The sequence below is a fragment of the Fukomys damarensis genome, unplaced genomic scaffold, assembly GCF_012274545.1.
Source record: "Fukomys damarensis isolate Sample0158 unplaced genomic scaffold, DMR_v1.0_HiC HiC_scaffold_1, whole genome shotgun sequence".
In the NCBI taxonomy this organism is placed as follows: domain Eukaryota; kingdom Metazoa; phylum Chordata; class Mammalia; order Rodentia; family Bathyergidae; genus Fukomys; species Fukomys damarensis.
The window spans coordinates 70368168-70389340 of record NW_022900913.1 but is presented as its reverse complement, the minus strand read 5'-3'; the positions used below and the strand labels follow the sequence as shown (position 1 = coordinate 70389340).

Genomic DNA, 21173 nt, shown 5'->3' with positions numbered 1-21173 from the left:
CTTGCCAGGAGTTGCACCCCATGGCTGTCCTTACATGAGGATGGGAATTAGCAGGCATGGTCTGTGAGGCCTGGAATGAGCGAAGTCTGGGACCTGCCCCTTGGGGATTTTAGGGACATTTTCTTGGCATGGAAGGACCTATCTCTGTCAAATGGCAAAAACCCATTTGTCCAGTGATGAATGCAGGCAGCTGTGTGGACCTGGAACAGGGCTGAGCCCCTCAGTGAGTCCAGGGTATGGAACGTGTCTGTCACAGAGGTCTGATTTTGGTGTATAGGCAGTGGGGTGGGTGTCCATTGCTGATGCTGTGCTGGGGTTTGGGGTCTGCTTGGCCTTGAGGGGTCTCTCTCCTCTCCAGCAGGTGGGCTGGACCTTCTCCCCCAATGTGGCAATCTGCACTGCCAGTGTGGAGGCAGAGGGAGGATATGTGGAGCCTCGCAAGGACCCTGTGAGAAGGAGGCCTCTGGGTGCAAAGTGTGCCTGGCTCTGGTGGAGCCCCAGCTGGTCTGAAGGATGCCTGGGTTGTGGGGTAATGCACGGGAGAGGGGCCAGAGGTGCTTCGCAGGGTGCACAGTGGGGACCAAAGATCAAAGATCTTGGTTGTCAAACCTGAGTAAGACGTGGAGCTTTGAAGCCTGCAGCCGAGCCACTTCTGAGTGGTCCAAGTGGCGGGCGGATGTACATGTGTGAGAAGCTGGGCTCCAGAGTCCCCACTGCCAGATTTTATAGAGCACCCTGCTGAGAGCCCGGCAGGAAAAAGCCAGACATCCCTCATCTGTAAATCTGAAATCTAAAATGCTGCCAAATTTGAACTTTTGTGAATGCTGATGCGATGCCACAAAAGAATTCTGCACCTGACCTTGTGTGATAGGTGCTGTCACAGGGCAGGTGTACTAACTATCATGTAGAGTTGCTTTCAGGCTATGTGTGGAGGGTATAGGAAACTTAAGTGAATCTCATATTTAGACTTGGGACCCATTCCGAGTATACGTATATGTATACGTATATGCATATGTAGCATATGTATATGCAAGTATTCCGAAATCTGAAAAAAAATCCTAAACATAAGCATTTTAGATAGGGGAGGTGTGGCTTGTGCTGAGGTGGAGAGGGCAGTGGGTCCTCAGAGGAGATTACCAGTGGAATTTGGGCATCATCCAAGGAGTTAGTGTTGGCAAAGGTGCAAATCCCACATCCGACTATCTATCAACTCTGTCTGCCTCAGTGAGGACCAACACGACTGAGAGTTACTGTGTCTTTAATAAATCTGTCTCAATTGCCCCAAGCTCGGCTGTGAGTAGGATGCTATTCCCTTGTCTTCTCACTTTGCGGCATCTGCTAAACTGAGTAAAACCTTGATGTGGCTGGAGGGGACTTGAGGCCTAGACATCAGGGCAGGTAGGTGGGAGAGGCCATGAGAGACAGAGTTGGGGCTGAGCCTGGGCCCAGGGGCAGTGGAGGAGCTGCTGTTGGATCAGGCCAGCTGGGACGTGAATCAGTCACTTTCTCTCTGTCCTCTCTTTTGCATTTTCTCTAAGGCTGTAGAGCTAGGCTGGAGTCTGCCCTGGGCACGGCTTGCTAGAAAGAACTTCCTTTGACACAGCATTTGCTTGGGACTGGGGGAGCACAGGGGCCTGCAGAGATTGGGGAGGGAAACACAGTGCACTCACAAACCTGAGCATCTTTGTGCTTGGGTGCTCTGCGTCAAGTCCTCACAAGAACCCCCCTCTGACTAGTTGGAGGTGACAAAGTCTGAGATGTCCCCAGGGCTGGGCAAGCTCCAAGTAGAGCGACATGCGCAGACACGTCTGCCTCCCCAGGTGCAAATATGCTTGTGCTCACTTTCCTGGACACACATGCCACCCAACCTATTTCCCGTCTTCCCATCTTAGAGGGAGCCATGGACTAAACGTCTACTTCTCTACTGTCAGAAAAAGCCATGCAGGATGACACTGGGGAGATTTGCCATTTGGGGCCAGCTGTTGGCCAAGTGGGAATATGGACACAGCACTGCCAGAATTTCTGAATGGTTAGAAGCTGCTAGAAATTTGGATATTTTTGTTGGAGCATTCCTATCTTCATTCTTTGGGGCAGCCATAACAAAGTATCACAGCCTGCTGGATTATAAACAACAGAAACCCTTTTGGGCTCTGAAGCTGGGCCTGGTGTCTTACTGTGCAGAAGAAAGCTCACTTGCTTACCGGGCTGAATATAATCACAAAGGCTGCATCTTCTGGACCTTGTCCCTCCCAAAGCCCCATTTGTGGGGAGAAGGTCACAAGCATTCACCTCATCACAGTCACATCCCAAGTCTTTGGCCAACCTGGTACGTGTGTGTGGTGCAGGTGGGTGGCTTTCAATCGCGTGACCCCACTGGGCTGGGAGGACTTTCCTTCCGTCTCTTTGTCCCCAGAAAACTCCACTCTTAGGCTCCTCCTGCTCCCTCCCCTCTGAGGTCCTGTCCCCAGACTCTCTGAGCAGTTGGCGCTGGCATCTACAGCAAGATGAGCAGTGATTGAAGCCTCTTCTGCTCTCTGCCAGGCATTATCAGGTCTTAGTTCTGATCGATTCTTTGGTGACACAGTTGGCATTTTGCAAGGAGGGGCCTACCTTCTGGCATCAGATCACTGGCAAGTTGGGACAGGAGGGCTGTAACAGTGACGATGTGGCTCAAGCCTTCTCTGCATCTAAAAGTTCCTTGGCCCACACTGGTGTCTGTTCTGCAAGTAGACGCTGTGAGCTGAGGTCCCTGGGCTGGTTGCTGGCAGCCCTGCAGGTATTTGGAGACACCTGCCCAGCACGCTGGCTGAGGGGTGCACATCCACAGGTTGGCTTCTGAGCCCTGGGGCTCAGTGTGCAGCGATGTGTAGGATGTGACACTTGGTGTGTCACGGGCTCTGTGTAGCATGGCCACTGGCCCTTATGGTCTGTGTCCTCTCTCTCACCCAGGCTTCCCTTAGCTGTGGGTATCAGGTGAAGAGCCCTAGCCAGGCACAGAGAAATGAGCCTGATTTTCCAGGGTCCAGTGCAGTCCCTGGGGCTCTGATCCACTCTAGCCTCCCCCATCTTCCTGAACCCAAGATGTCGGGCACAGCTGCTGGCTCAGCCGGCTCCGCTTCTAGGGGCTGCTAGCCAGTGAGGGGACTGGATCCTGTGGATTTGCATCCCTTTCACAAATGAGAAGCTGAGGCATGGAGAAGCCACTGCACATGCCTATGTGAGCCAGAAAGGTGTCCTGGGGGTCCAAGTGCTTCTGTCAGCACCAGATGTGCCTTTTGCCAGACTACAGAATCAGTGGCCCTCTGGGCATGCACTTGAGTGACATGTACTCAGTTTTTCCTCTGCTGGTGAGGACGGCTCTGAGTGCTTTAGAGGCCACCAGAGAGCAGGACCAATGTGAGTGGAGCCCCCTTTCACCAGACACCCCAACCCTCCTCTCAGCTTGGTTATGCAGCAGCTGGCAATGCCCCAGAAGAAAAGCACCCAGTCATGCCAACTCCCAGACTGAGCTAGGCCCTTATCCTTGCCCAGGCCAGTAGGCCTGATGGGATCCCAGGCCACTGAGGATCCTAGGAGGGCCACTGAATCTGGCCCAGCCTGACACCACCCAGGTGCTGCTCCCTGGGACTGAGGTTGAGTCAGCAATACAGTCCTGGCCAGAGTAGGGGCCAGCATGGGGTTCCCGACTCCCCAAGACATGCCCTGTCCTCCCAGTGAGCAGGTGGAGCACCCCAAAGAGCAGCTCAGGGCTGACTAGCAGAGGGTATTCCATTCAGAGGCAGACCTGGCCCTAGGGGAGGGGGACTGGGGTCCTGGTCTTGGGCTCTTGGCATTGTTGTGAGGGATGTGGAGTCCTTGTCTTGTACACGCTGAGTCCTGGAGTGTCTGTGGGGGTAGTTTGGGGCCTTGGGAGTTTGCCGAGGACTTTGGCTCTAGAAGTGTTTGGAAAGTGAGTATGATTTTTTCAGGTGTGCTGGGAATTGGTTCCAGGACATCTGCAGATCCCCAAATCTGCAGTGGCTCAAGTCTCTTATGTGAAATGTAGTGTTCTCATGGACTCCATGTCACCCTCCGAGGTCCTTTAATCAGCCCTAGATGACTTAGAACACCTGGTACTGTGTAAGTGTGACACACATAGCCGCTGTAGTGTGACACTCACTAGGGAACAGTGATAGGAAAATGGTGTTATGTCCAGAGGAGATCCAATTTTTTCTTGAAGTTCATGAACCTAGACCCATGGACACCGAGACCCGGTGGCACCAGTGGTCAGGTTGCGGAGTGAGTGGCACTACAGGTAGGAAGAGGAGCACCAGAAACAGTTGGGGTCCCTGAATGAAGAGGGACAAGCTCTGGGATCCCAAACACTGGACTCCTGGGGACAGTGCAGATTGGCCAGGGCCAAGCCCAGCTCAGTGTGAGTGGGGTGGATGTGCTGGGCCAGCGGCTCAGTGTCCTGTGTGTTGCTTCTTCCATCAAAGGTGAATATCAGTGAAATACTCCAAGGGGCATCCACACCTCACCTTTGATGTTTCGATTACCTTGGGGAGACTGGCCCAGCACTTTTCTGAGCTGGGTGCACATGAGAAGGCAGAGCCCTTTGAATGGTGATTTTCTTAGGCAACTGGAGAGACTGATTTTCATTCTTTAGCAAAACCTGCTGAGGGCAGGGCTTGGGTTCATGATGGGGCTGGGAGGGACCACCAGCGTGCTGTGCTATAGGTGGCACTCTGTGCTGGGTCCTGGTGGCCAGAAGGATGCAGGGATGCCCAGGCAGGGGTCCAGTGCGGAAGTGAGTGGGCCCCAGTGTGGGAAGGAGGATGTGTGTGCCCAGTTCCAGGATTCAGCTGGGAGAGAAAAGGGAGGGGCAAAGAAGGGTCAGAGTTAGAGTTGGTGTGGAGGCCAGTGCCAGGCTCCCTGGCAGCCCCTGGACCAAGGCTGTCTGTACCCACCAGGGACCCATCTGATATGGGAACCCAGGCTCCTGGGAGCCTTTTTCCTTTAATTAGGAAGGGGCTAATCAGAGCACAGATCCCAGAAGGGCTGTGGGTGGCTGCCTGGTGTGAACCTAGTCTTCCCATTCTTGAGCCACATCAGCCTTGAGTGGACTATTGGGCCTCTCTGTCCTCTGTGTACTCATCTGTTCAGGCTGCACCTTGGCTCTCATCAGGGACAGGCTGAGAGGACCGTGAGTCAGGATGCTGGACCAATACTGGGCACATGGTGGGTGTTGGTGAGTGCTGATTAACCCTTAACCCCAGCCCCTGGCAGGGCTGCCTGGGCTATATATGCAATGTGTTTTGCACTTCAAGGTGCTCAGAGGACTCACCCAGGCTGGGCATGTTGGTGGAGCTCACAGCATGTTTACTGACTGACTGTTCCATGGAAACTCTCAAATAGGGAAGCAGTGGGACCCTAACCTCTCAGGGCGGCTCTGGGTGATAATTCCAGGTATCCAGCGGAAAAAGCCAAGAATATCACTACTGCCAGGTCTTTTTTTTTTTTTTGTACCAGGGATCGAACTGAGGACTTGCTTGTGAGGCAAGCACGGTGCCACAGAGCTAAGTCCCCAAACCTAGTATTTGTGTGTGTGTGTGTGTGTGTGTGTGTGTGTGTGTGTGTGTGTGTGTGTGTGTGTGTGTGTGTGTGTGTGTGTGTGTGTGTGTGTGTGTGTGTGTGTGTGTGTGTGTGTGGTACTGGGGATTGAACTCAGGATTTTGTACTTGCAAGGCAGGCATGATGCCTGCGAGGTCTTAATGGCCACAATTCCTTAATGCAGAAGAGGTTATTCATGGCCATGTGCTCTCGGATTTGTTCCAAGGAAACACTGGGGCTGGAGAGTCAGGGGTGGGCAGAGGAGGTGCTGCTTTATGCACTTGGTCAGGCAGCTTGCAGAGCTGAGTGTGAGGTGAGAAATCATCACGGCTGGGGAGAAGGTGGCCCCTGCTGGCCCCAGTGTGGCTGGGCAGGGTCTGGAGGCAGCAGGCTGCAGTCAGAATCAGCCTCAGTCCTGCAGGAGAGCTGGGGGTGGAGCAGCTCCCACCATGCTTGCATGCAGTGGGTGCTGTGTAGGTGCTGGCAGCTGCAGCAACAGGCCTGGCCTGTGCTGTGTTGGGGATGAAGCAGGCACAGGCAGTTCAGGGAGAGGGTCCAGCCTGACTGTGTAGAGAGCAGGGCTCCTTAGTGAGCCCTGGACACATCCCCACCTTTGGGTCTGGAGTCTGGGCTGGGGAGCATTTGCCCACCAGGCCAGAGCTAGCCTTTCCCCACTCTGAGTCCCTAAAGTGTCCCCCATTCTTCCTCTGTGCTGTGAATTAAAAAAAAATCACATTTTTTACAAGCAGTGTTCTGAAATATTCACTAGAAAATTCCCTAAAGCATCACCTAGAGCCTACGGAATGATTTTAGGCACTGACACTCTCTCTCTGGCTTCAGTACACGCTTGTCCCCTGCTTCCTCTGCATGGACCCCGCTGGTTCCCATGGGGGAGGGTTCCCCACTGAGTGGACTCCTGGGACCCCAGAGTCGATCTGTGTTGACTGTTACGTATGTAGGTGGACACAACACAGTCACGTGTCATGCCGTGCTGCTCCTAAGCCTGCATGGGTGACAGTGGCCCCAGAGGTGCTGTCATCTGGGGACGTCCTGGCGATGTTCCATGAGTGCACTAGGATGCTCACGCAGGACAGAGCTGCTCAACATTGTGAGGAGCCCTGCGTGCCTGCATGGAAATGGAGTCCCATGGTGTGCAGTTTGTGCTGCTGGCTTCTCCAGCTAGGTGTGCTAGAGACCTTTATCCGTGTGAGCAGGGTTAGCCGGGTGTGATACTCTCTCCCCATGAGCAGGTCATCCGGACATAAAGACAGTCTGTCTCGCCCTTCACAGTCACACACTCTTCCCTCCCTCTCCCTTCCTTCCTTCCTTCCTCCCTTCTCACTCCCTCTCTTTCTTTTTTTCTTTTGCCTTCCTTCCCTTCTTTTTTTCCCTTGGCTTGGTTCTGCTGCTTAGAACCTTTAGCCATAGTCTTTTATTTTACTTATTTTTAATTTAATTTAACCACTTACCAGTTCAATTATTTAAATACAAGGTGATCAAAAATTGCATATGTTTTTCATTACTTTTTATTCACTTGTATAGCAGGAAATATAAAAATGACAATTTTGTCACATTTATTCAAAAAGAACAGGCTGGTTGAGTTGACACTGCCCGCGAGACGCTCAGGGTATTCAGTATGTAAACAAACTCACTGCTTGAGTAGTGCTTGGGGTAAACTGTTAAGTAGGTAATTTAATTTTTTTGAGGCAGGATTTTACTATGTTTCCCAGGCTGGCCTTGAACTCCCAGGCACAAGCAATTGTCCTCCTGCAGCCTCTCCGTAATCTCGGGCAGAACCAATGATACAGGTATCCTTCCCTTATTCAATTTAATAACAAGTTTTATTGCAATATAATTAATATGTGATTCACCCATTAAAATTTGCAATTCTATGATTTTTAGTTCAACCTTCACTGGGTCACTGGCAGTCACTTCCCTCTTCCTCCTCCTTCCCCGGCCCCAAGCAGCTAAGAGTGCCGGGTCTCCCCGGCGGAGGACATTTTGCCACTGCCACTGTGTACGTCCCCTTCCCTGGTGACTCACAGGCTGCATCAGTGCTCTGTTCTTGTCTATCCCAGATCCCATGGCACAGCCTCAGGCCTCACAGTGGCATTTGTTGTGGTTTTTCAAGGCAGCCTTTATCAAGGGAAGGGATTTTCTTCTCATTCTATTTTTATTATTTAAAAAAGTCACAAGTATGGATGGATGGAGAGCTTTGCCCACCTTTTTCTGCAGCTGTTGAGATGGCTACATGTTTTTTCTTTCTCAATATATGAATATGATGAATTACATTGACTTTTAAAAATGTTAAACCAATGGCACATACCTGAAATAAACCCAAATTATATGTGACATGTTATCCTTTTAACAGATTGCTGGATTTATTTGCTTATGTTTTCTTTAGGGTTTTAATAGTTATCATCATAAGGAGATCGGTTTGTCCCCCTCCCCAGGTGTCTTATGCTTAGCTACGTCCCTAGCTCAGCTCTTTTTATTGATTTTTTTCAGTTTTGAGATAGAGTCTCACTAAGTAACTAAATTACCTCGGCTGGGTTTGAACGTGCAATCCTTATGCCTCAGCCTCTCAAAGTGCTGGGATTATAGGTGTGTGACACCAGGCCGGGTATAGTTTTCTTTATTTTTTCGTATATTTTTATTAGAACATGTCTTCCATTCACAGGACTTACATTTCTCATGTGGAGTCGGTACAGAGACACAGCACAGCTTGATTCCTGTTTTCATCCTCTTCTCTTGCCCTCCATCTGTTGATCTCTTTCCCTTGCCATTTGAGAATGAGCTCTCTCTACTTTCTATTCTCTATCTTTTACTTTGCTCTTTATTTTAAATGTGGATGTCATAAAAGAGAAACCATGTGAAATATAAGCTGCGCGTCTGATTTATCTCACTTAACATTATGGCCTAAAGGTGCATCCATTTTCCTACAAATGACTCAAGTTTATCCTTCTTTATGGCGGAGTAGTACTCCGTTGTGTGTAAACACCACACTTCTTTATCCATTCATCTGTTAATGGACATCTAGGCCACTTCCAAGATTTAGCTATTACGGATTATTTTGTATAGTCTTACTTAACTATGATTATCCAAAATTTGAGTACAGTTATCCTTTGGTACCTGAGAGGGGGTGGTTTCAGTACTAGCTCCAAGATCAAGCCCCTTATACACAATGGCAGGGCATCTGTGTCTCACCCTTCTGGCTGCTGTAAAGTCATACCTTTCACTTAAAATACCCAATGCTATGGAGGTGGCAGGTGACTGGTTGTTATGCTCTATTGTTTAGTTAATCACGAGGACAATAGGATGTCTGTGTTTGGTAAGGAAGCAATCTTCCCCTCAAAGGTGCTTCTTGCATGGTTGGTTGAGTCTGCAAATGGGGAGCAAGCTTGGGAGCCAGCAGCTGCTTTACCAGTTCAGATTCTGAGCCTCCTGGTTCTGCTGAGTAGTTCCGCTGCTGCTTCCATTCATGGTCTTCCAGGAGGTGCAGTCCCAGGGAAGATGGATCTGTTGCGAATAGTACAGCATTGTTGCTTGTCTACTGCTGTGCTGGGGCAGAAGGCCGGGCCCTCTCCATGTGGCTTCTCCCATGCCAGCGCAAGGCAGGGTCGGGCAGTGGCTGGGTCCCAAAAGGTGAGAGAAGAGGCTGCCCAGGCCCATGGCTTGGACCAGCATGGAAAGAGGCTCTTCCTGCTGCTTGGCCTGGGAAGGGTCCTCTGCAGAATCCAGGGACACTGATGCCGGCCCTGCGCCCATAATAGTGGCCACCTGCTGGGCTGCAGAGGCCCTGTGGCTTCCTGTTCTCCATTCTGCAGTCACGGAAGCCCCACAGACTCTGTGTGTCCCTAAAGAAGGAGCTGGCAGGGTGGTGGTGGGGTGATAGAGACAGGGCAAGTACAGATCCTCACTTAGGTGACAGTCATGCCTCAGAGTATGCAGAAGCCTGGGGTGAGGGGGACCCCTCTAGGGGGCCGAAGATGGCTTTTCAGAAGTGCTAGAGCCAGGCTTGAAGGAGCTCAGTAAGAGAGGAAGTGTGAGGACAGCGTGGAACCTCATCACTGGGTCACCATGGCAGAGGCCTGGCCCCTTGCCTGAGACTTGAGGGCTGTAAGGATCATGTGTAGTTGTGCTATGGTCTTGTACCTGTGCTTGGCACACCCAAGTGTCTAGGAAGTACTGGCCATTGTTGTGAGGATTAGGATGTGAGTTTGAGAGGTTGCCTGTTAGGTGGTTAGAGATGGGGGGCCCCTGTGTCTTGCAGGCCCTGGCCTGCTTCTGTGGGTGTATGTGCTTGGAGGACAGGGAATCCAAGGGATGGAATGTGGCTGCCCTGCATGGACAGACCAGTACCCATCTCAGCCTCTGTGCTAGCTGATGGCAGAAGATGAGTTGCTTTAGTCAACTTTCTATATGTTCAACTTATGAGAAGGAAAGGTTTGTTTTGGCTGAGAGTCACATGGAATTTGGCCCATGGTTACTCGGTCCTGTTGTTTGGGGCCTACAACCTCACAGTCTGTCATGGCCTGTTTCCTCTTGGTGGCCAGGAAACACAGAGAGAGGAAGAAGAGGGATTGGGATCCCAACATCCCCTTAAGGCCACACCCCCAGAGATCTAACTTCTATTCACAAGGCCCCACCTTCTAAAGCCCTCTCCCCTAGCAGTGCAACAGGCTGGGGACCAGGACCCAAACTATAAAGGGGTGTGGAATCCAGCACTTAGGATTTGCAAGAAATCTCGGTGAGGAACATCTGTCCAGGATGCAGTGAGGGAAACTGAGGCCCAGGGAAGAGAGAGAATTGCCCAGGGTCACCTGGTATCCTTTCCCCTCTGCATCAATTCTGTTTCTTTGGCAGTCTCTGTTGTCACCCTATAGTAGCACCTCTACAGGAGGTCAGTTCTTGCAGGTGCTGTGGATTTGCCCTTACTGCTAATCAATGGTTCCTGGAGTGTGGGGAGCAGATAGAAGGCTTTGGGGGTGCACAGGAGGCAGGGGATTCTGCAGGCCCTTAGGGGACTAGATTGCCTGGTACCTGCCTGCTCAGAACCATGACTCTGCATTCTGCTGCTCTGTGGGGTCCTTTGATCTAGGAGTTGCTCACATGACTTGTCTGACCTCGTGAAGATATCCAAGCAGGATGTCCACACCAGTCCTGAGACTGTACCACTGTGCCAGGTGGTTGGATACTCAGTGGAATCAGCACCTGCCATGAGCATTTGCTGAGTGAATAAGTGAAAGTTGAGACAGTGAACTTAATGTAGCAGGTGGAATTAAGGCAAAGGTGGGAATGAGACTCAATGCCAAATTACCCTGAGGATTTTGGCAAGAATCAGGTGTGTGAACTGTTGTGATCCTAGTTTTCTTTCTATGGGGTGCTGAGTGGCTTGGGCGGTGATCCCGAGGAGCTGCAATACACCAAGTCATTAGGAAGGACAACTTCTCCCTCCCCTCCTCCTTTTCTGAAATCCTCACAGAGGGTTTGCTTTGTACCAGATTGGGACAGCTTGGTTCTGGGGTCAGGGGTGCAGGAGTGGGATAGGAGAAGGACATTTATAGTGAGTTTGTCAGCAAGGAGATCACAAAAGCAAACATAACTTGTGCTGAAAAGGCCTGAAGGCCACTGAAGAACAGGAGGGAGTGCTACGGGAACCCTCAGTGAAGGGCAACACATTAGGAATGATCTGGCCTTGCAGCATGTCTGGCTGTCATCAGCACAAGTAACAGCAGTAGCTGAAAGGGTGCTCCACATCGTAGGCCCCTGAGCTCCCAGGAGCAGGCACCAGGACTCACAAAATAACACACCCATTCACTTACTTATTTTGTTATAAAGCAAAAAGAAATGAGCTATGGCATTGGTGTTAGATGTCTCATAATTCCATGCATTCATTTTCTGGTTTGACACCTGCATGTTCAAGGAGGAAACAGCCCCCCCCCCCTCTGGCCACCCCTCAATGAGCCTTCACCCACCTGCATGATGGGAATGTGCACCAGGTAGAGTGAGACAGAACTAACTTAATTTTTCCTGTCAGTCTCTGTAGTAGATCAATTAAGCTGCCAAGGAGATCAAATATTTCAGACTGTATTTATTACATTAAGTATTTATGTTCAAGCCAAGCCTTTAAAGCATGATGTCATAAAGGAATGGAGGCCGATTAGATCAATTCAGCAGAATTTGCTGTAACTTAATGGAAATCTAATTGTGTGTTTTAATTTAGTGTCCAGGAGATAGTATGTTCCCTCAACAAACAATTCTCAGGCTGCATCTAAGGGCCAGATGGCTCTGGCACAGATTTTAGTGATGGTGCAAGTTGGCTGGGATACATAGATGGCATGATATCTTTCTAGGGGGCTCACAGGTCTGTATTAGTCACTTTGTATCACTGTGACAAAATACCCAAGACAAACAGCTTATTAGGATAGGTTTGTTTTTGCTCACAGTTTCAGAGGTTTCAGTCCATGGTCAGTTGGCTTTGTTGCATTTGGGACTGTGATGTAGAAACATCATGATGAGGAGTGTAGGATGCAACAAAGCTGCTTACCTCATGGAGGTCAGGAAGCAAAGAGAGAGGAGGGAGGGGCTGGGCTCAGGCCATGTCCCCAGTGACCTCACTTCTGTTCCTCAGGCCCCACTTATTAAAGGTTCCAACAGCTCCCAGTAGCACCTTCAGCTGGAACCAAGCCTTCCCCCATAGGCTTTGCAGAGATACTGAAGATCCAAGTCATAACAGGTCCAGTGAGTGCTCTGGAAGAATTTCACGTCCTCAGCATGTCTTGGCATGTCCTCAGCTCCATGTCTGTATTAACACTTTGCACAGCCATTAGTCATCTTGGCTTCCTCACTACATGCTGAGGACATGGTTTTACACTTTGCACTTTCAATGGGTCTTTGTTCTAAAAGAGAACATCTGTCCCCATTAGCTGAATGAAAGTGTCAGCACAAGCCACAAGGATACCCTTTTAATGACTGTCATATGTGGATAGTTTATAAAAAGGAGAGAATACAGTAAGAGGCAAATAAAAAAATCATCTCAACACCCAGAATCAACCATTAGACTCTGATATTGGTGCTTTTTAAAAAATCTTATTTTTAAATGTATCTATCCACATACACATCTCTTATAAATATATTTTATAACAGTTATAAGATACAACTTTTAACTAAAAATTTAAATTTATATTCTATATATTTTATGAGGAAATTTATACATGTAATAAGTTTGCATGTTTCCTTAATGCCAAATGAGTATGACATATGGATGTACATATAGATATACATGCATACATATATTCTGCCTTCTGTCAGCTCTCCGGAACTGAGGATTCTCTAGAACCAAAAATTCAACCAGCCACAGATGGAAAACATTTGATAAAATATTACATCTGTCCGGGACATGCACAGAAATTTTTCTTGTCATCATTCCCTAAACAATACAATATAACTATTGACATAGCAGTGACATGCATAAGGTATGATGAGTAATCTAGAGACAATTTAAACTGTACAGGGATGTGTAGGTGAATAAGGTGGAAGAAGATACACCTCAAATACTATGTAATTTTATTTATGCAGGGGATTGGGAATTAATCTGTGGGCATTGAGGGATGACTGCATATTTGTGTGTGTGTGTGTGTGTGTGTACATGAATGTGTGTGTGTTTTAGATTTATGAGATGTGATTGAAATATACGATGAATGTTTAAATTAAAAAGTTTTGTTGTGGTAAAAGACACATTGCTGTGAATTCTCCCCTTCACTTTGGACACATTTCACTGCTCTTGCCACCTTCTGAAGCAGTTCTGGAATCTTACACTGTGAACACTTTCATGAGGTGTGACAAAAAATACCAGTGAATGTTGTTGCCAGGGGCTGTCCGATGGAAAGGGAGGCTGTGAAAACATGCTGGTCCTCATCCACCTTCCTCACCAGATCCAGCAACATGTGACTTTCAGCCCTTCCCCCAAGTCAAAATGACCGTACAATGTAAACATTGCGAATAGATTCAGGATGCTGAGGCAGCCCAGCTAAAGATATTCAGGAAGGAGGGCTTCCAGGTCTGCTTTTGAAAGTCACAAGAATGATTGGGATAAATGGGTTTAAAGTAAAGGGAAGGATTTTGAGGGTAATTAACGACAATGTGTCTTTTACTGTAATAACTTTAAAAATGTAAACATTTACTGTACTTTGTGACAACACTGTTGTCTGGCTGTTCATCCGTCCATCTACCCATCCATACGGATATGTATCATTTTAGCCCATTTGGTGCTGCAGTAACAATACACCATAAATAGCATGGCTTATAAGCAGCAGCAATTTATTTCTCACTGATTTTCTGATCACTGCTCTCCAGGGTCAGAGTGCTGGCTAGTTCACAGGTGGCATCCTCTTCTGGAGCAACTCTCCCTAGTCTCTTTTATAATGACTCTCAAGGCCTAAACCTCTCCCCAAATCCCTACTGCTCCATTCTTCCACCTTGGAGGTTAAGATTTCAGCATGTGAACTCCGGGGAAATGAGCTTCCAATCTATACTGTGTATGAATGTACCACAAGCACAAACACCAAAATGGGATCATGATGATCAGTGTTTCCAAGCCCACTTTTTAAACTTGGCATTTTACAGTATCTTTGTCATGGTGCTGTCTCCTCCTGTGATGTAAGTTTGTCACAGTGTTCTATTTAGGTGACTAAAGCTTATCCAGCCAGTGTCTTATTACTAGGCTATTAGGCTGTTGGTAGCTTGTCATCACCGTATATCACACAGGAGTAACTTCCTTTGTAGCTACTTTAATGTGTACCATTCATGATTATAGATTAAAAACATAAACAAAAAACCCTCCCTACTCCTTTCCAGAGTCGTCCCAAGTCTGGGAACCTAATAATCACAAAAGAGGACTTAATCATCTTGCTTTTTGATCAAATGAAGCACCTCACTGAGGAAAAAAATCCAACTGAGCAGAGGGGTACAAAGCGTTGCTGAGGCAGGGGGCATGGTGCTGATGAGAGGAGTCATCACATGGACAGCGCCTTGTTGCTGGTCTTGTTCTTCTGGGTGCCCTTAAGAAGTGCAGAACAAGCTGGGCTCTCTAGAGGCCAGTGACTTGGGATAAACATTGGAATAAACTGTGACTTTGAATTTCCCTTTAGTTTGCATGGCATCTGGAAGCAAGAGTAGCCTGAGGGTTAGTGGTCAGGTGCTCTGTGGAATTTCTCATCAAGGTAAGTGTTGAAGAACTCTGCATTTTCAGCTGACATTTTGGGCTTATCAGGATGCAATGTTATCATATGGCATTGAGAACCCTCTTGGTGCTGGGTCCTCATTGCTGTGGGCTGATGGTAGATGGAGATGACTGGTGACCTCATGGTGCTGTGAGATGACGGGGAAACCAGGAGTTATCTTTAAAAGGATCCTGTTGCAGAAGTCATTTTTTTCTAAGCTGAAACATAGCTGTAAGATTTAAGGGAGATGTTGATGGTTGGACAATTTAAGATGCCCGTGTGCCCTGATCAATGGAATCTCCTCCCCCACCCCATGCCCTTTCCTGAGGATGGTAACAGATTTCTGGTCATCACACAGAGGAGGAAGATTTCCCCTCCTTTCCCTAGCAGATTCTGCCTCTATGCAGGCAACCCCTGCCTGTGTGGGTCACTGTGATCCTCCCATGAGGTCATACCTTCAGCATACTCCCTGCAGAGCTACGTCTGCAAAGGACAGTTGGATCCTTAGGTGCAGATTGTTGTAGACTGCACCCTTCTCCCTGGTATATATCAGCTTGTCAGAGTTGATCATTTCTGAAACACAGATCTAGGCCTCCACCCTTGCCCTCTCCCATGCAGGGGAATGGCCCTTTAATGGCCTCTGGGACCTCCCCCTCACGGCCAGTGGCTTCCAGCTGCAGCTTAGATACTGGAGTCCCTGGCAAGCTGTGTCCCCTCTGATGGACACATTGGTTGCTGTCTAGATGTAGGTGCAGAGGAGTGGGGAGGCCGCAAGAGCTGTGATCTTGGTGGTCAAAACTGCAGGATGCTTCTTTAGTCCCTGACCTGGCAGTGAGGTGGGCCTGAGGGACTCTGGAGGTCTTTAGTGGCTATAGGAGCCAGGCAAGGGGCTCAGTAGCTTTACATGGCATTTGACTTCCTGGGCCACTTTCGCTGGAGCTCCCTTTGACCCTGATAGTTTTTTTTTTTTTAAAAATGATTATTATATTTTCTAAAGTAAGCTTAATATAAATTTTACCATTTTAAATGTATATTTCACATGAAGTACACAGCTACCCCTCTAGGCCCGGAGTTCTGTATCCAAACAGCTGTAGACAGAAGATATTAGGAAAAAGCGCATCTTCACAGAACCTGTGGGACTCCCCCCACACTGTTCCCTAAGTCACTCAGCGTGACAGCTGTGGATAACACATCAGCACCGTGGTGGGTATGATATGCTATCTACAGATGAGGTCCATGCTATGGCTGTGCCATTTTATCCTGAAGGGCTTGTGCACCCTTGGACTGGGAGCTCACAGGGGTCCCAGAGCCCCTCCCCTGTGGCTACCCAAGGACAACTTAGTGAGTTGCAAATGATCACAGAGCAGTTCCATCTTAGGAAACTGAACTTCAGCATGCACTGAACACCTGCTTTCCACCCGCTCTTCCCCAGTGGCTGTCCCTGTGCCTTCTGTCTCTCTCAATCAGCCCAGACCCCTGCATGGAAGTGGGATCACAGAGCGCCTGCTCCTTTGGGACAGCCTCATTCCACAAGGCTCATGATCAGCCTGGGCCAGGGTCCTAGCTCTTTAGAGCAGTGTCACCCCACTGTGCATGCAGTGCTTCCGGTTCCACAGGGTCTTCCCAAGTCCTTGGCATCCTCTGGTCCTCAGTTTCCCCATCCGGAATGGGATGGGGACCAGGCCATGGGTTTAGACTCTCCAGCCACTGCCATGTTTCTGTAAGTGCATAAATTCCTCTTAACCTGTGAATCTGGGTGTGGGGCTAGGAGTGTCACTGCCAGTGGCTTTCCTGGGGTACATGGTAGTGCAGGGGAAGGGGCTGTGTGGTTTCTGTGGCCTGCAGGTGGTCATTGTCACCTCTCATGTCACATTGGAGGAAGGCCAAGCTGGGAGGGGGACAGGAGCCAGTTTTTTTGGGCTGCTGACACCAGGCTACCCTACTAGGGTTCAGCCTGAGTGGTGGCCCCTCCCGGGACCTGACAAGACAGCCCAGGTCCCTGGCCACACTCCCCTGGGACCTTCAGCACATGGTGTCACAGGACTGCCCAGGCTCTTGCTGCCCTCCTCTCAGATGTGCCTGGTCATCTCCATTCTTCTCTTTCTATATTTGTTTATGATTCAAGTCCTATTTCTGGGTTTAGAAGAAATTCATATTGGTTGTAGAAACATGCAAAGAGTCCTGAACAGATACAGAGAGGAAAACACAAATCCCTGGGTCCCCTTCCCCACACACAAGAGGCACCTGTCCTTAATACTCCAGTCTCTTCCTCCTGGGTTCTCCATGACCTGAGTACCCTTCAGAGGGGTGTGGAGGGGACAGGAGTCTGGGATCCCCACCCTCAGGAAGGCTTCTGGATCCAGGGTATGGTGCCAGAGGGAGCAGTGGCACAGTCATACCCAGAGTGAGACTATCCATGGCCAGGCTGGAGGCCAGCCCAGTGCAGAACAGGGGAGCAGGTCAGAATCTGTGCACTTGGTCTTGGCCATGTGTCTCATGTCCCTCTTGATATCTGCTTCCTGCTCCCTTTATGTCACTTGAGGCACTTGACCCTGCCACAGTACCAAGGTCACCAGAGTGCTGGTCCCACCTCTACTGGCTGTCATGGTGTTGAGAGGTGATGGTGATGGTGGCTTCCTGTGACCCCAGAGCAGAAGCAGATGGTGGAAGAAGGGAAAGATCCTCAAATTGAAGTGAGGATGGTGCCTGGGCCTGCCCCTGAGGAAGAAGAGACGGGACATTCTAGCTGTAGGTGAAGATTGAGCTCTGCAAGTCACCCTGGTCTGAGTGGCTTCAAAGGCCCCAGGAACATGGACCTATTTCTCCTGGCTATGACCTCCAACGTGGCTGCAAAGAAGATTTCACATCATGGCAAGGAGGGTGGCAGGGGGAGTTAGAGACCTGGGACCTTGTTCTTGGTGTGGACCTGGACTCTGATCACAGCTGGCCGGAGAGGCTGTGGGTGGGTGGGGGGTTGAGCAAGGGGCTGGGCCCGGCCAAGCTTTCGAACTATCACCTCATTCGCAAACTCACTCCACTTTACCACAGGGCCAAGCCACACCTAACAGATCTGAGCAGGAGATGCTTAGACCCAAATAGGTCAGTACTATGTCCCAACAGCCTCATAGACATTTGAAAACAAAACAAAACAAAAACAAAACCTTACAAACTGAAAGAAAATTGCATGTTTTGTTTTTTGTAAAAGAGCTGCGTCCTTTCTCATGGACTTTGCTTGACTTCCTTAATTGTGGACACTCCACACTCATTTTATGTTCCTCGTGGAATTTGGTGTGGTGCTTACAAAATCCAGCTCCGCAGAGGCATGACACTCTTGCAAACAACATGGCGTGGTCTCATGCCCAAGCTGGAAGCAGTGCCAGCCAGCAGCTTGCAAGGTGTCTCATGGTTGTCACTGACTCTTCTGAACATTTAAAGTACCCGGGCAGTGCCTCTCAGAGCATTCTCAGGGAGTGTGGAATACTTCCTGGCACCCTCGTCACGATCTATGATGCAGTGTTATCCCATTTTATAGAAGTGTAGGCCAAAGCTCAGAGCAGCCAAGATCCCTGCCTAAATCCACATGGCTGTGTTGAGGGTGAAGTCAGACAGGTCTTCCGGGGCTCCGAGGTTGTGTGAACATCTTTGGGGTCCTAAGCACTTCCTTCACCCTCTGGACTTGAAATGCAGCCCATGTCGCACCCCAGCCCCTAAACAGACAGAGCAAGAGCAGGACCATGACAGCCTACCGTCTCTTCATCCCACAGGTGGCCCTCTCTGCTCCTGCTGTGTCCCGGACCCAATGGGACTCTCCTTCTTGCCCACCTACGGCTGCCAGAGCAACCGCACGGCTAGCGTGGCAGCACTGCGCATGAAGGCCCGAGAGCACTCAGAGGCTGTGCTGCAGTCCGCCAACCTCCTGCCACCGGCCAGTAGCAGCCCCAGCCCCACGGCCAAGCCTGCTCCCCCAGATGGCAGCCAGGACAAGACACCATCTACCAAGGACCAGAGTGAGGGTGAGCCAGGTGTATGAGGGAGCAGGGCCTTGTGGCCCTCACCCTCCCCACCTGCTGCCTCTCCCCACCTTGGCCTTGTGAACCCTCAACAGCAAGGACAACTTGCAGCCAGCCTTCTTGGGGGCCTGGGAGGGGAAATCAAGGCCTGAAGCTCTCTAGATGCCTGGAGAGTCTCTCTGGGGTCCCACTGGTGGGCTGCATTGTCTTGGCTTCTTAAGTGACAGGGTCTCCTTGGTCCAGGGTGGCACTAGAATGGCCTCTGTCATGAGACCTTATGGAGGAATCTTGGAGGGAGGCAGATCAACTCACACCACCACCCCTCCTGTGCCCTTCCTGGGTGGGTAACCTTGGACATCTGGTCAGCCCCAAGAACAGGTCATTCTTGAGAGATGCCCAGGGCTGTCTCCATGGTATCAAGTGGGAACGTTTGTCACATTGTTTAAGAACTTTGGAACTGGGAAAAGCCCAGCCAACTGTGGTTCCCTGGGCCAGGGTGAGCAGCAAACCTGTGTCTGCCCTGGAGGTACAGATTTGGGACTTGGGTGGGAGGGGGCGGGTATGGGCAGGGAAGGCCCACAGGACACAGCCTGCCCTGGGTGCATGGTTCTTGGATCTCACTGGCACAGCTGTCACATGGCCACCACTGACTTCTGGAACTGCCCAGATGACTCTGGGGTGCAGAGCAAGTTGAGCCCCCTCCCCTGAAGAGCCCTCTTGTGTCCTGCCTATCCCCTAAAGGGACCTGGAGGTGGGCAGGGTGACCAACTGTGGAGTCGCTGTCTGGCCCAGAAAAGGGGGACCCTGGAGCCCAGGACGCCTCTGAAAGCCACTTACATCTGGATTACCACTTTTTCTGGAATCGCCAGTGGGAAGCTTGTTACTAGGAGATAAAGGAAATATGATGATGGTGTGATGGGACTGGCTTGTGAGGAGACGGAGCCTAGGGCAGGTGGCTTCCTCCTGGGCCCTGTGCATCTATTCAAAGGGCCAAACTTCACGGAGAGTTCTGTTGCTGTCCAGCATGGCTGTCTTCTCTGTGTGGATGGTGACCTCTAAGACATCAAAGGGGGAAAGTGCAATAGAGTGAGCTCTGTCCTCGCCCGGTGCCTGGAAGGTCGCAGTCTCTGGTGGCTTTTGTTCATGGTGTTCCATTGCAGTTACTGCTTTTATGATGGTCATTTTCCTTTCAGTTACTAGAATCAAAAGGTTCTACTTTCACATCCCTTGCCCCCTTTTTAGCCTCCCGGACCCCCCAAATAATTGTCCTAAGCTTATTGTGCCTCATTCATGATTCCTGCAAAGCATTTGATAAAATACACTGTCTCCTTTAAAAAACATCAGCTCCTTCCTCTTGCTGTATTTTGCTTGTTAAGTACAAAGATGAAACGATTTGCCAAAAAGCGGCAAAGTAGCTTCCGTTCCCTGTAATTACGAATGTTCAGTTGAACGATGTAAGCTCCAGCCCTTATGCACACTAACTCTTCAATCTAATTGTTTGATTAAACTCGTATTTCCTCCAGAAAGGTACATAAATAAGTGAACTGTTGGGCAAATTAAGAATACTTAACAGCATTGCATCCGAAAAGTAGTTACGCTGATTAAATTTTGTGTCCTTGAGGACTTTCAGGAAATTACTTTTGATCGTCAATAACACAATTAAGTAAACTACACACACATTAGCATGAATAATTGATAAGAAATTATGTATTACCACGAAGCACTGATTTAATAATTCATGACGCGACACTCTAGTGACTGTGCAAAACTGGATAACATCGGAAAGTCTGCCTGACGTTACGGAAAGAAAGGAAACAAGCAAGAGCCGAACCTCTGCAGAGATATCGAGTACTTAGTTTTGTTGTACAAAGGCAAAAAAGTAACTGATGCATGCTGTAGTTTCTGTTTGTTTAAATACCCGAATAAATTTAGAAGAGTTCAAAGAAAGCCGGGCAGCTCAGGTTCTGCCTTTGTTCCTTATGGCGGGGTGGAGTCTGCGCCTCTAATGCTCCACTTTGGCCAGTGTGCAAATGGAAAGCTTTCAGGAATTTCCACAGCGGGTGGGGTGGTGGGGGGCCTTGGCTCAGGAACCTTTTAGCAGATGCTGGGGCAAAGCAGGGGCCCCTGAGTTAGCCGGAGCTCATCCCCAGTGCCCATGCCTCCAAGAGTCAGTCCTGTTCCAGCACGGACAGACTTGTCAGACCCCGGAGGCCGTCCTCCACCAAGCATCCTTTAGGGAAGCCATCACTGGGGTCTCTGTGGCTGCTCTGTCTGTAGAAGTTCATGATGTGACTATAAAAAGGCAGCGGGGCTTCAGACTGGGAAGGAGGCCCGGACCCCAAGGGTT

The 21173-nt window shown here is 49.6% G+C and overlaps 1 protein-coding gene across 4 annotated transcripts in view; it reads left to right on the top strand.

Moving 5' to 3' along the window:
- Drgx (dorsal root ganglia homeobox) overlaps positions 1-20816 on the top strand; it is a 31886-nt gene extending 11070 nt beyond the window's left edge. For 2 of the 4 annotated variants that reach the window (XM_033761883.1, XM_010622622.2), the window contains exon 7: positions 18581-20814. In XM_033761883.1, the coding sequence (XP_033617774.1) occupies positions 18581-18846 (266 nt within the window). In that variant the 3' untranslated portion in view covers positions 18847-20814. The other 2 variants (XM_033761880.1, XM_033761884.1) reach the window with 2 other exon arrangements.
- The last annotated feature ends 357 nt before the right edge of the window (positions 20817-21173 follow it).